Source organism: Salvelinus fontinalis, chromosome 28, assembly GCF_029448725.1.
Source record: "Salvelinus fontinalis isolate EN_2023a chromosome 28, ASM2944872v1, whole genome shotgun sequence".
Lineage (NCBI taxonomy): Eukaryota > Metazoa > Chordata > Actinopteri > Salmoniformes > Salmonidae > Salvelinus > Salvelinus fontinalis.
The window spans coordinates 29,387,688-29,401,594 of record NC_074692.1 but is presented as its reverse complement, the minus strand read 5'-3'; the positions used below and the strand labels follow the sequence as shown (position 1 = coordinate 29,401,594).

Genomic DNA, 13,907 nt, shown 5'->3' with positions numbered 1-13,907 from the left:
CTACCAGTGTTCCTGTATCAACGAAGACAAAGATAACTGAACAAAATGACTATTACCCCGTAGCACTCACTTCTGTCATCATGAAGTGCTTGGAGAGACTAGTCAAGGATCATATCACCTCCACCTTATACTAACTTTTCGCTTGTTTGATTGCCTTGTGGAGGGAATAACTACACTGTTTGTATTCGGCCATATTCCCCGACCTCTTTCCGTGGTTGAATAAGGTGGTTTGTACTTTCAGTTTTGTGCGAATGCCGCCGTCTATCCACGGTTTCTGGTTGGGGTAGGTTTTAATAGTCACACTGGGTACAACATCTCCAATGCACTTCCTAATAAACTCACTCACAGAGTCAGCGTATAAATCAATGTTATTGGCTTTCTGGAACATTTTCCAGTCCACGTGATCAAAACAATTTTGAAGTGTGGATTCCCATTGGTCAAACCAGCGTTGAACGGTTCTAGTCACGGGTACATCCTGTTTGAGTTTCTGCCTATAGGACAGTACGAGCAAGATGGAGTTGTGTTCAGATTTGCCGAAGGGAGGGTGGGGGAGGGCCTTGTATGCATTGCGGAAGTTAGAGTAGCAGTGGTCCAGTGTTTTGCTCGAGTGGGTACAACAGTCAATGTGCTGGTATAATTTAGGTAGCGTTGTTCTCAAATTAGCTTTGTTAAAATCCCCAGCTACAATAAATGCAGCCTCAGGATATATGGTTTCCAGTTTACATAGAGTCCAGTGAAGTTCTTTCAGGGCTGTCGAGGTATCTGCTTGGGGGGATATACTGTAATCGAAGAGAATTCTCTTGAGAGATAATGCGATTGGCATTTGATTGTAAGAAATTCTAGGTCAAGTGAACAAAAGGACTTGTGTTCCTGTATGTTGTTATTGTTACACCATGAGTCGTTAATCATGAGGCATACACCTCCGCCCTTCTTCTTACCAGAAAGATGTTTGTTTCTCGTGCCATGACTCATGAAGAAGCCCGTTGGCTGTACCGACTCTGACAACATATCCAGAATAAGCCACGTTTCCGTGAAACAGAGAATGTTACAATCTCTGATGTCTCTCTGGAAGGTAACTCGTGCCCTAATTTCATCTACCTTGTTGTCTAGGGACTGGATATTGGCAACTAATATGCTCGGAAGCGGTGGATGGTGTGCTTGCCTTCTAAGTCTGTCCAGGAGGCCGCTCTGTCTACCTCTCCTGCGGCGACAACGTTGTTTTGGGTCGCCCTCTGGGATTAGATCCTACATCCAGGGTGGAGGTCCGAACAAAGGATCCGCTTCGGGAAAGTCGTATTCATGGTTGTAATGTTGGTGAATTGGCGTCGCTCTTATATCCAATAGTTCTTTCCGGCTGTATGTAATAACACTTAAGATTTTCTGAGCTAACAATGTAAGAAATAATACATAGAAAACAAATTACTGCATAGTTTCCTAAGGACTTGAGCGAGGCGGCCATCTCTGTCGGCGCCATCTTGCTATCTCGCTATCTCTAATAGGTTACCATTTGTGACTGATCGCCTCGATTAGGTCTTATGTAGCACAATTTGAAATGATGTCTTTTACATTGCATAAAAGTAGAGACTCAGAGGTAGAAATTCGTATATCGTACACTGCAGTTGAGGAACAATGGGAAAGTAATTCTGCTTAGAAAGTTGATAGACTTGGAACCCCACTTTTGAGAAAATGGCCATGAATGTTTTGGTACACCTACTGGAGAGCCCTTCTTTGTCTACACCCATTTAGCATAGTTCACACCCTCTTAAGCCTAAGTCCCATCCATCTCTTTAAGGATTCACATGTGAGGCCATGTGGTAAACACACGCTATATCAAATAAAAACTATGTTTATTTGTCACATGCACAGGATACAGAAGGTGTAAATGGGACAGTGATAGAGCTTGCATACTTGCACAGTACCAATATCAAAAGCAGAAAGTGTCCAGATAAAAATATTTGATAAATATTTTATTGTTATTAGATGACGCTTACCCGACACACTTTTCTAAATTGATGGGTCATGTGAAGGAAATGCTATAACCACCCCTCACCCACATCTAGCTAAGGTCACTATTGTCTAGACATGTACACATGTTCATGAAATACAATCGATGTCCGAAATCATCTGCAGACACACCTGTGTTTTGTTTAGACATGTAGCTAGCTAGGTAGCTTGCTAGCTAAACAATGAACCGGCATAACCCCAACTCATAATACTACAAATACAAACATAGTCATAGCTGTAGTATGAATCTGCAGGTAGCTAAAGCTGTTAACTATCTAACTTTAGGCTATAACTAGCAATGCAAATGGATTGCTGATTCGAATAATATTACTACACGGATGTCTACAAGCTAATGTTTGCTAGCTAACTAACAGTATGCTTTAACTTGCAATAAAAATTACTGTCTTACAAAATTAGAGACTTATATCTGGAAAATGTAGCTAGACTCTTACCTGTATACATGGACGAACGCTTCATGGCAGACTGGAACCATTTAACCTCTCTTGGGTAGGGGGCAGTATTTTCACGTCCGGATGAAAAGCGTGCCTTAAGTAAACTGCCTGTTACTTAGGCCCAGAAGCTAGGATATGCATATAATTGTTAGATTTGGATAGAAAACACTCTAAATCTTCTACAACTGTTAAAATTATGTCTGTGAATATAACAGAACTGATATGGCAGGCGAAACCCCGAGGACAAACCACCCCCCCCCCCCAAAATAAATTCAGCCTACCACTGTTTTCAATGGCTGTCACTTTTATTATAAGTTGAAATCCTCCCAGTTTGCAGTTCCTAGGGCTTCCACTAGATGTCAACAGTCTTTAGAAAGAGTTTCATGCTGGTTTTTGGAAAAATGAGCCAGAAATTGTAGTTTTTTTAGGTGGCTCCCATTTTGCCTATAGTGTTTCCAAGCATTTGGAAGAGAGCGCGTTCTTTGGTATTTTTCTCCGGTAAAGACAATAACGATTCTCCGTCTTAAATTGTATTGTTTATTTACGTATTAGGGTACCTAAGGTTTGATTTATAAATGTTGTTTGACTTGTTTGGAAAAGTTTATTAGTAACTTTTGGGATTAATTTTGTATGCATTTTGATGGAGGGAAACTGGGTGGATTATTGACTGAAGCACGCCAGCTAAACTGAGTTTTTATGGATATAAAGAAGGACATTATCAAATACAAGGACCATTTGTGATGTATCTGGGACCTTTTGGAGTGCCAACAGAAGAAGATCATCAAAGGTAAGGCATTTATAATATCGCTATTTCTGACTTTCGAGGCGCACCTGCCTGGTTGAAACATTTTTTTCATGCTTTTGTACGCAGGGCGCTGTCCTCTGATAATCGCATGGTGTGCTTTCGTCGTAAAACCTTTTTGAAATCTGACACAGCGGCTGGATTAACAAAAAGTTCAGCTTTATTTTGATGCATTACACTTGTGATTTTACAAAGTGAAATATTTATAATTCTGTAGTTTGAATTTTGTGCTCTGCAATTTCACCGGACGCTTCCGTCCCACCTGCCCATAAGAAGTTAACTCAGTTTTGTTTGTAGCTACATCTTATTTGGCCAACTTTGTGTCAAGTCACTCCGGTTCACAATGAGCATAGCAGGTGTGCAGAAAATAACCCATCACTTTTTCCTACTGATCTGACGATAGCGCCTGCTAAATTCAGGTCATCAATGTTGAAGAGAAAAGTAGCAAAACTTTTGTAGTTCTCTATGGTTAATGTTATATCTTTCAAATTGAACAGCTCACGTTATAGACATGCTACATGGAAGACCAATCCAAACTCATCTCCCGTCATGTCCTGCCCATACATTATCTCGGCCAATCATGGCTAGTGGGAAGGTTCCTGACTTTTTCCGTGGCTAAACCAACTAGGCTTGTAATTTAACAGTTTTATAAATATTGATGGATGGAATACAAGTTTGTAATTAAGGCACATGAAAGTTCACATGTTCCAGGCATTTCTGCCCCCAAAAATACATTTTGATAGAAAAATACATGTTTATGTTCAAATGCTTCTCCTATGAAGTAGTGGCGTGCAAAATATGCCTAGTTTCCTGAAAAGAGTCACCTTTGGGACACATCCACACGCTGTCTCTCGCAAGCCTGCAGACCCTAGGACTACATCACACTGCAGTGCACCATCAAGGATCCGATCTGTTCTGTTTGGCTCAGTAGTACGGGGAATTGCGTGGCAAGGCTATGTATAGAGGAGTGTTTTGTGTTGGTGTCATGTAACGTGTGACTGTGCCTTAAAGCACAGCGTTGTGTGACAGTGTGCTGTGCTGTAGCCAGATCACTACCCAGTACTGCCATGTTCTCCACTTCGCAGGGAGATGGAACCGTGGGGAATACCTGAAAACAAGCTTTGGGTTTTAGTCACAGAAGGAGATGGGCTCATCCATCATATGGCTCTTTAAGATTCCTTTCAGTGCAGTGCTGCGTATTATGCATACATTCTGTACTATACGAGGGAAATGTATATGAGGAATGCTTTTGTGTCTAAAATGTAAACTGTCGGTCTCCAGCAAGCAAAACAAGTTAAATATGTTTGTGACTGTTAAAGGCCCTATGCAGTCAAAAGCATGTTTTCCTGTGTTTTATATTCACTGAGTATACCAAACATTAAGAACACCTCCTCTTTCCATGACATAGACTGACTAGGTGAAAGCTATGATCCCTTATTGGTGTCACTTGTTAAATCCACTTCAATCAGTGTAGATGAAGGGGAGGAGACCAGTTAAAGAAGGATTTTTAATAAGCCTTGAGACAGTTGAGACATGTATTGTGTTTGTGTCCCATTCAGAGGGTGAATGGGTACGACAAAACATGTAAGTGCATTTGAACGGTGTAGTACTGTAAGTGCTGGTTTGTGTAAAGAACTGCAATGCTACTGGGTTTTTCCACGCTCAACAGTTTTCAGCATGTATCAAGAATGATCCACCACCAAAAGGACAACTAGCCAACTTTGCAAAACTGTGGGAAGCATTGGAGTCAACATGAACCAGCATCAGGGAGGAGGGAGGAGGTGCAACTCAATAGGAAGGTGTTCCTAATGTTTGGTATACTCAGTCCATTTCCACACTGTGAGGTTGGAATAATAATCTGCCTGGAATTTCAGCCTGTTGTTGTGGGATGGAGTTTTGGGCTACCTGGTAACATCACCAGGTGGTCAATTAGTTAATTGACCAAGTAGAAAGAGTGTTCCAAACCACTCTGCCAATAACAGATAGTTTTCAGTTGTCCCCTCCCCACTCAGATCACTACCAGACAGTCCTAGCTAAATTCTTGCTTGAGAAATTGCTCTTTGCTAAGAAGCTAGGTACTTAATTGTTACCCAGAACTGATTTGATATTAACATAAAAACTGCTGCGTTGGACCTTTAAAATGTAATAGCACATTCACAACACAAGAAAGTGAACTTAAATCAGAATGATTTGGGTTTGAAGTTTTGATCGTTTTTCTTCTGGACTATCAGCCTGTCTATAAGCCGCCTGGTGGGATAGCTTCCTGGTAGAAATGGCTGCATCCATCTCCCACAGTCTGGCAGCCAGGTGCTCTCTCGCTCGCTGGCTCACTCTCTCTCTGTCGGAATATGTGTTTCTGCATCAGACAGCACAGATGCAGTTTCAGGGAGAGGTCCTCCATCCCATCACTCCCCACTTTCTTATACTCCATACCACTTCTGAAATGCCTCCATTTGCATCCCACCAAGAACAAATGATTAAGCCCACGAGGAGTGTTGATTGCTGTTGTTCCCAGGAACTGTGGCATGTCGAGTTTACTGATGTGCTGCTAAATGTACAGCTGCCCCCTAAGCACCATGTGGCTCTAACATACAGGGTTTGGGGAGTATTTGCTGGTGCAGGGTTATATTGTACACCCCCACGCAGAGTACACTACACCTTACACACACACAGTGATGAATCATATGGGGTTGGGGGTCACATCTAGAACAATATTACCTTTGAGTGGTTTCCCCCCCCTGAAAAATGACCTGCATTTGACCACACAATTCCTTTTGTCGTATTCCTGAGTTAATTCATCAAAAGCTTCCAATGAAAAAATTTAATCTACTTCCTTTAACTTCTTATGGCTGGGGGGCAGTATTGAGTAGCTTGGATGAATAAGGTGCCCAGAGTAAACTGCCTGCTACTCACATCCAGAAGCTAAGATATGCATATTATTAGTAGATTAGGATAGAAAACACTCTGAAGTTTCTAAAACTGTTTGAATGATGTCTGTGAGTATAACAGAACTCCTATGGCAGGCAAAAACCTGAGGAAAAAATCCAACCAGGAAGTGGGAAATCTGATGTTTGTAGGTTTTCAAGTCTTTGCCTATCCAATATACAGTGTAAAATTTGGTCCGATTGCACTTCCTAAGGCTTCCACTAGATGTCAACAGTCTTTACAACCTTGTTTCAGGCTTCTACTATGAAGGGGGAGGGAATAAGAGCTGTTTGACTAAGAGGTCTGGCAGAACGCCATGAGCTAAGTCAGGCGCGTGGCCGTGAGAGCGAGTTGCGTTCCTTTTCATTTCTAAAGACAAAGGATTTGTCCGGTTGGAACATTATTGAAGATTTATGATAAAAACATCCTAAAGAGTGATTATATACATTGTTTGACATGTTTCTACGAACTGTAATATAACTTTTTTGACTTTTCGTCTGAACTAAGTGCTCGCGCGTTGTGCATTTGGATTACTGTACTAAACGTGTGAACAAAAAGGAAGTATTTGGACATAAATTATGGACTTTATCGTCATCATAGGTTAGTGATACATTTTATCAGAAATAGCATTAAAATTATTGACTTACCTTTGATGATCTTCATCTGGTGGCACTCCCAGGTCTCCATGATAGACAATAAATGTTTGTTTTGTTCGATAATGTCCCTGTTTATGTCCAAAAACCTCAGTTTTGTTGGTGTGTTTAGTTCAGAAATCCAAAGGAACAATGCACACTCTCAACATCAAGACGAAAAGTTAAAAAAGTACAATAAAAGTCAGTAGAAACATGTTTAAAATCAACGATGTTTAAAATCAATCCTCCTTTTTTTGTCATAAATAATCAATAATATTTCAACCGGACAAAAGCTTCGTCAATAGAAAAGCAGAAACAAGAAATGCATGCGCGCTCCAGATCACGCGCTGGACTCGTGGCTGGAAATTTCCACTGGCCTCTCACTGAAGGTGCTGTATCTCCCTCATTTTTCAGAGTAAAAGCCTGAAACAATGCCTAAAGACTGGCCACATGTAGAGGAAGCCATAGATATCGTGAACTGGGTCCAAAGTCTTTGTATGGTGGATAGGCTTTCAATAGAAAAACAGCCTTTCAAAATAATAGTACTTCCTGGTTGGATTTTCCTCGGGTTTTCGCCTGCCATATCAGTTCTGTTATACTCACAGACATTATTTTAACAGTTTCGGAAACTTTAGAGTGTTTTCTCTCCAAATCTACTATATGCATATCCTATCTTCTGGGCCTGAGTAGCAGGCAGTTTAATTTGGGCACGCTTTTCATCCAAAATTCCGAATGCTGCCCCCTAGCCTAGTGAAGTTAAACAGTGATATTATTTTCTGTCTTTTTTTGCTGATAGCCTTGTTGACTGAACCTGTGTATGTGTGTGTGTTTTGCAGGGAAGTGAGGATGGAGACGTGGACAAGAACAAGTGCTGCACGCTGTGTAACATGTCCTTCACCTCAGCAGTGGTGGCACAGTCACATTACCAAGGCAAAATCCACGCCAAGAGATTAAAGCTGCTGCTGGGGGAGCAGCCTGCCATCACAGCCAAAGGTAGGCTTCTCTCTCTTTGTCTCTCTCTCTTTTCGCTCTCTTTCTGTCTGTCTCTTTAACTCACTCTCCTGTAGAGACATCTGCATGTTGTTTCCTTGTTGAAATGGAACTTGTCCTTTTGTCACCTCGACAAGCCTGCGGTCTGATGACATCAGACAATCCGAGGAGACTTGCGGTGACAGATGTGACAGAGATGTCTAACACAACTCTGTGTTAAGATCGATGTGCTTGTCCTCACACACAGAGGTTCTAGCTAGGACAACTAGACAAGCAGAAAGCCACAGGTAAACTTTGGGCTACTAGCTAGCACAGAGAGGAGCTGTAGCTTAAAAAAAAAATGTTTTCATGTTTTAACCTTTATTAAACTAGACAAGTCATTTTTAAGAACAAATTCTTATTTAAAATGACGGCCTACCGGGAAACAGTGGGTTAAATGCCTTGTTCAGGAGCAGAACAGCAGATTTTTACCTTGTCAGTTTAGGGATTTGATCCTGGAACCATTCGGTTACTGACCCAACACTCTTACCACTAGGCTACCTGCCACCCCCTTGTGTGTATGGACTGGTGGAGAAACTCAATGTATCGTCTTATTGTCTTCTCTGTGGGTGATTTGTTTAGATGTTAATCGTCTGCCGCAGTACCTCTGGGTTGAGGAAAGTCTGGACGATACTTTAAACTACAGCTGCTGCTTACAAATTGGCAGTTGAAAGAATAATGGCCATGGGGTAAAGCTGGCCATGGGGTAAATTAGGATTAGAAAAAATAACCAAACTTTTATTTAATCAGATCATTCCCTAATGCAATGCCTGAGACCTGGATATGCAGAGGGGATGCAGGAGGTGAATAAATCACCAGCTGTGTTTGTTTATTTTGGGGTTCTATCTCTGGAGAATTTGCATCTGATTGTAAGTCTTTTCACGTGCTGATTTTCTTTGACTCATCTGTTATTTCAGATATCCTTGAACAAAATGTTTACTTTAGCTTGGTGGAAAGCCCTCTGTGACTATTGTTTGACTCTGCAATAGTTCACAATTGTGCAATTAGCTACCGGAGAGGCATGGAAATACAGTGCCAAAACAATACATTTGGTCAGTTTGTGTCTCATATAAAAAAGGCAGAGGGATGCTTACCCTAGCTGAACCCAAGGCCAGACACTGCCGCAATACTCATTATAGTAGTCCTGAGTCTCAGTCTCTGTCTCTGTGTGTAAATGTACAGTATCTCTGTCAGTTCTACAGTTGAAGTCGGAAGTTTACATACACTTAGGTTGGAGTCATTTAATCTCGTTTTTCAACCACACCACACATTTCTTGTCAACAAACTATAGTTTTAGCGAGTCGGTTAGGACATCTACTTTGTGCATAACACAAGTCATTTTTCCAACAATTGCTTACAGACAGATTATTTCACTTATAATTCATTGTATCACAATTCCAGTGGGTCAGAAGTTTACATACACTAAGTTGACTGTGCTTTAACCACAGCTTGGAAAATGGCTTTAGAAGCTTCTAAAACGCTAATTGACATCATTTGAGTCAATTGGAGGTGTACCTGTGGATGTATTTCAAGGCCTACCTTCAAACTCAGTGCCTCTTTGCTTGACATCATGGGAAAATCTAAAGAAATCAGCCAAGACCCCAGAAAAAAACATTGTAGGACTCCACAAGTCTGGGTCATCCTTGGGAGCAATTTCCAAACGCCTGAAGGTACCACGTTCATCTGTACAAACAATCGTACGCAAGTAAAAACACCATGGGACCACACAGCCATCATACCGCTCAGGAAGGAGACGCATTCTGTCTCCTAGAGATGAATGTACTTTGGTGCGAAAAGTGCAATTCAATCCCAGAACAACAGCAAAGGACCTTGTGAAGATGCTGGAGGAAACGGGTACAAAAGTATCTATATCCACAGTTAATTAACTTCTTATGGCTGCAGCCCGACGCCGGTACACTTATGACAACAGCCAGCTCAAGTGCAGGGCGCGAAATTCAAAATATATATATTTTTTAAATATTTAACCTGTTGGGGATGGGGGCGCTGTTTAGACTATTTATGCTAATTTGGCTAATTTTTTAAACGGCTTCCCACAAAATCCTTGATCGTACAATATGCATATTATTATTATTATTGGATAGAAAACAGTCTATAGTTTCTATAGGAGTTGAAATTTTGTCTCTAAGTGGAACAGAGCCCATTCTACAGCAATTTCCCTGACATGGAGTCAGATTTGAGAAATGTTGGCCACTTTTCTGAAGTCAGTTAAAAGGGCACTGTCGTTGCTATGACTATACGGACACTTCTTACGTCTTCCCCTGGATGCCTTTACGTGATGACGATTCCAACGGGGTCGATTGCGCGTTCACAGGCCCTACAAATGAAAAAACCCTGAAGCTAGTCATTCTTTGGGAGCTGCGTCATGAGCCTAGAGGACACCGGCGCGCACCTGTTCCAAGCGTTAGTTTAGCCTGTTATATTTCTCCCGTCATCTTTTCACTCGTTATAGGAGTTAAAAACATCATAAAGTAGTTAATTTAAAGCGTTTTATAGCAATTTATATCCGTTTAGTGCGATTTTGGGACATTTATTTTTGCAACGATGTGAAAAGTTGGGCACGCTTCCAGTTCATCCCGAACGCAGTTGACATTTCCACATGGCAAGAGGACAGCTTTCCACCAAAAGACGATTTCTCCCAAGAAAGGATCCTTTGCCCAAGATACTGATGGAAGAACAGCTCAAGGTAGGACATTTTTATTATGATAAATCGTGTTTCTGTCGAAACATTTTAGTGGCTTAGGACGCCATGTTTTTTGACGTAGCTTCGCTTGGCGCAAACTGTATTGAAAAGTAAGGATAAATTAAAAAATGTAATAACGCAATTGTATTAAGAATTAAATTGTCTATCAATCCCTGTCCACCCTATATTTTTTAGTCACGTTTATGAGTATTTATGTATAAGAGTAGATCAGTGTCTAAGTGGCGCAAGGACATTTTCTGACCAGCTGAGCTACATTTCACATTGTCTAACCATGATTTTGGTGGCTAAATATAAACATTTTCGATCAAACTCTATATGGATTGTGTAATATGATGTTACAGGAGTGTCATCGGAAGAATTCTGAGAAGGTTAGTGAAAAAATTAATATCTTTTGGCGATGTTGACTTTTATCGCTCACTTTGGCTAGAATCAATGCTGGGCTGCTAATTGCTATGTGCTAAGCTAATATAACGATTTATTGTGTTTTCGCTGTAAGACACTTAGAAAATCTGAAATATTGTCTGTATTCACAGGATCTGTGTCTTTCGATTCATGTATGCTGTGTATTTTTACGAAATGTTTGATGATTAGTAGTTAGGTAAACACGTTGCTCATTGTAATTATTCTAGTCCATTTGTGATGGTGGGTGCAATTGTAAACTATGCCATATACCTGAAATATGCACTTTTTTCTAACAAAACCTATCCCATACCATAAATATGTTATCAGACTGTCATCTGATGAGTTTTTTTGTTGGTTAGGGGCTATAAATATCTTAGTTTAGTCGAATTGGTGATGGCTACTGGTGTTGGTGGACAAATAAAAGATGGTGGATTATGCTAATGTGTTTTTAGGTAATAGATGTACATCTTTACATATTGTGTCTTCCCTGTAAAACATTTTAAAAATCGGAAATGTTGACTGGATTCACAAGATCTGTGTCTTTCATTAGCTGTATTGGACTTTAATGTGTGAAAGTTAAATATTTAAAAAAAATATTTTTTTTGAATTTCGCGGCACTGGTTTTTCAGTGGGGGGGGGGGGGTGTGCCGCTAGCGCCACGCTGATCCTAGACAGGTTAACTTTCACACATTAACAAGTCCAATACAGCATATGAAAGGTACACATCTTGTGAATCCAGCCAACATGTCCGATATTTTAAATGTTTTACAGGGAAGACACAATATGTAAATCTATTAGCTAACCACGTTAGCAAAAGACACCACTTTTTTTACTCCAACAGTTTTTTACTCCATCAGTAGCTATCACAAATTCGACCAAATAAAGATATAAATAGCCACTAACCAAGAAACAACTTCATCAGATGACAGTCTGATAACATATTTATTGTATAGCATATGTTTTGTTAGAAAAATTTGCATATTTCAGGTATAAATCATAGTTTACATTGCAGCTACAGTCAGAAATTGCACCGAAAGCAGCCATAAAACTTAAAGACACCAACGTCAAATACCTAATTACTCATCATAAAACATTTCTGAAAAATACATAGTGTACAGCAAATGAAAGACAGGCATCTTGTGATTCCAGACAATATTTCCGATTTATTAAGTGTTTTACAGCGGGAAAAAATGTTGCGTTATATTAGCTTAGCACAATAGCCAGAAACACTTGGGCGCCGGCGACTACGAAAGATATATGAAATAACATCATAAAATGTTTCTTAGTTTTGCTAATCTTCCATCAGAATGTTGGACAAGGTGTCCTTTGTCCAGAACAGTCGTTATTTGGATTCAGAACGGACACTTTCCCTCTTCATTTAGCAAGCGCGCTAGCCGGGTGGCACGACACTCTCCATGTCAACAAACGGAAGAGAACGGAACACGGCAAAACTCCCGAAAATATTTCAATAATCTGATGAAACCATATAGAAAAAAACATACTTTACGATGATATGGTGACATGTATCAAATACAATCAAAGCCGGAGATTGTAGTCGCCTATAACGGCAGCTAATCAAAAGGCAATCCAACTGTCCAGCTCGTACTCTGGGCACATTTTATCTGGCTACTCAATACTGCCCCTTGTAGCCCAAACAGGTTAAACGAGTCCTATATCGACATAACCTGAAAGTCCGCTCAGCAAGGAAGAAGACACTGCTCCAAACCCACCATAAAAAAGCCAGACTACGGTTTGCAACAGCACATGGAGACAAAGATCATGCTTTTTGGAGAAATGCCCTCTGGTCTGATGAAACAAAAATAAAACTGTTTGGCCATAATGACCATAGTTATGTTTGGGGGAAAAAGGGGGAAGCTTGCAAGCCAAAGAACACCATCACAACTGTGAAGCACGGGAGTGGCAGCATCATGTTGTGGGGGTGCTTTGCTGCAGGAGGGACTGGTGCACTTCACAAAATAGATGGCATCATGAGAAAGGAAAATTGTGGATATATTGTAGCAACATCTCAAGACATCAGTCACGAAGTTAAAGCTTGGTCGCAAATGGGTCTTTCAAATGGACAATGACCCCAAGCATTCTTCCAAAGTTGTGGCAAAATGACTTAAGGACAACAAAGTCAAGGTATTGGAGTGGCCATCACAAAGCCCTGACCTCAATCCTATAGAAATATTGTGGGCAGAACTGAAAAAGCATGTGCGAGCAAGGAGGCCTACAAACCTGACTCAGTTACACCAGCTCTGTCAGGAGGAATGGGCCAAAATTCACCAAACTTATTGTGGGAAGCTTGTGGTAGGCTGCCCGAAACGTTTGATCCAAGTTCAACAATTTAAAGGTAATGCTATGCAACCAAATACTAATTGAGTGTATGTAAACTTCTGACCCACTGGGAATGTGATGATAGAAATAAAAGCTGAAATAAATCATTCTCTATACTATTATTCTGACATTTAACATTCTTAAAATAAAGTGGGAATCCTAACTGACCTAAGACAGGGAATTTTCACTAGGATTAAATGTCAATAATTGTGAAAAACTGAGTTTAAATGTATTGGGCTTAGATGATTGTGGACTACAGAAAAAGGAGGACCAAGTATGTCCCCATTCTCATCGACGGGGCTGGAGTGGAGCAGGTTGAGAGCTTCAAGTTCCTCGGTGTCCCCACACCAACAAACTAGAATGGTCCAAACACACGAAGACAGTCGTGAAGAGGGCACGACAAAGCCTATTTCCCGTCAGGAAAGTAAAAATATTTGGCATGAGTCCTGAGATCCTCAAAAGGTTCTACAGCTGCAGCATCGAGAGCATCCTGACTGGTTGCATCACTGCTTGGTATTGCAATTGCTCGGCCTCCAACCGCAAGGCACTGCAGAGGGTAGTGCATCACTGGGGCTAAGCTGCCTGCCATCCAGGACCTCTAC

General features: G+C 40.8%; 1 protein-coding gene across 2 annotated transcripts in view; it reads left to right on the top strand.

The window, feature by feature from the left end:
• Positions 1-13,907, top strand: part of LOC129826566 (zinc finger matrin-type protein 4-like) — a 256,611-nt gene that overhangs the window by 126,100 nt on the left and 116,604 nt on the right. For both annotated transcript variants that reach the window (XM_055887450.1, XM_055887449.1), the window contains exon 4: positions 7,652-7,808. In XM_055887450.1, the coding sequence (XP_055743425.1) occupies positions 7,652-7,808 (157 nt within the window). The remainder of the gene's footprint in view (positions 1-7,651; positions 7,809-13,907) is intronic.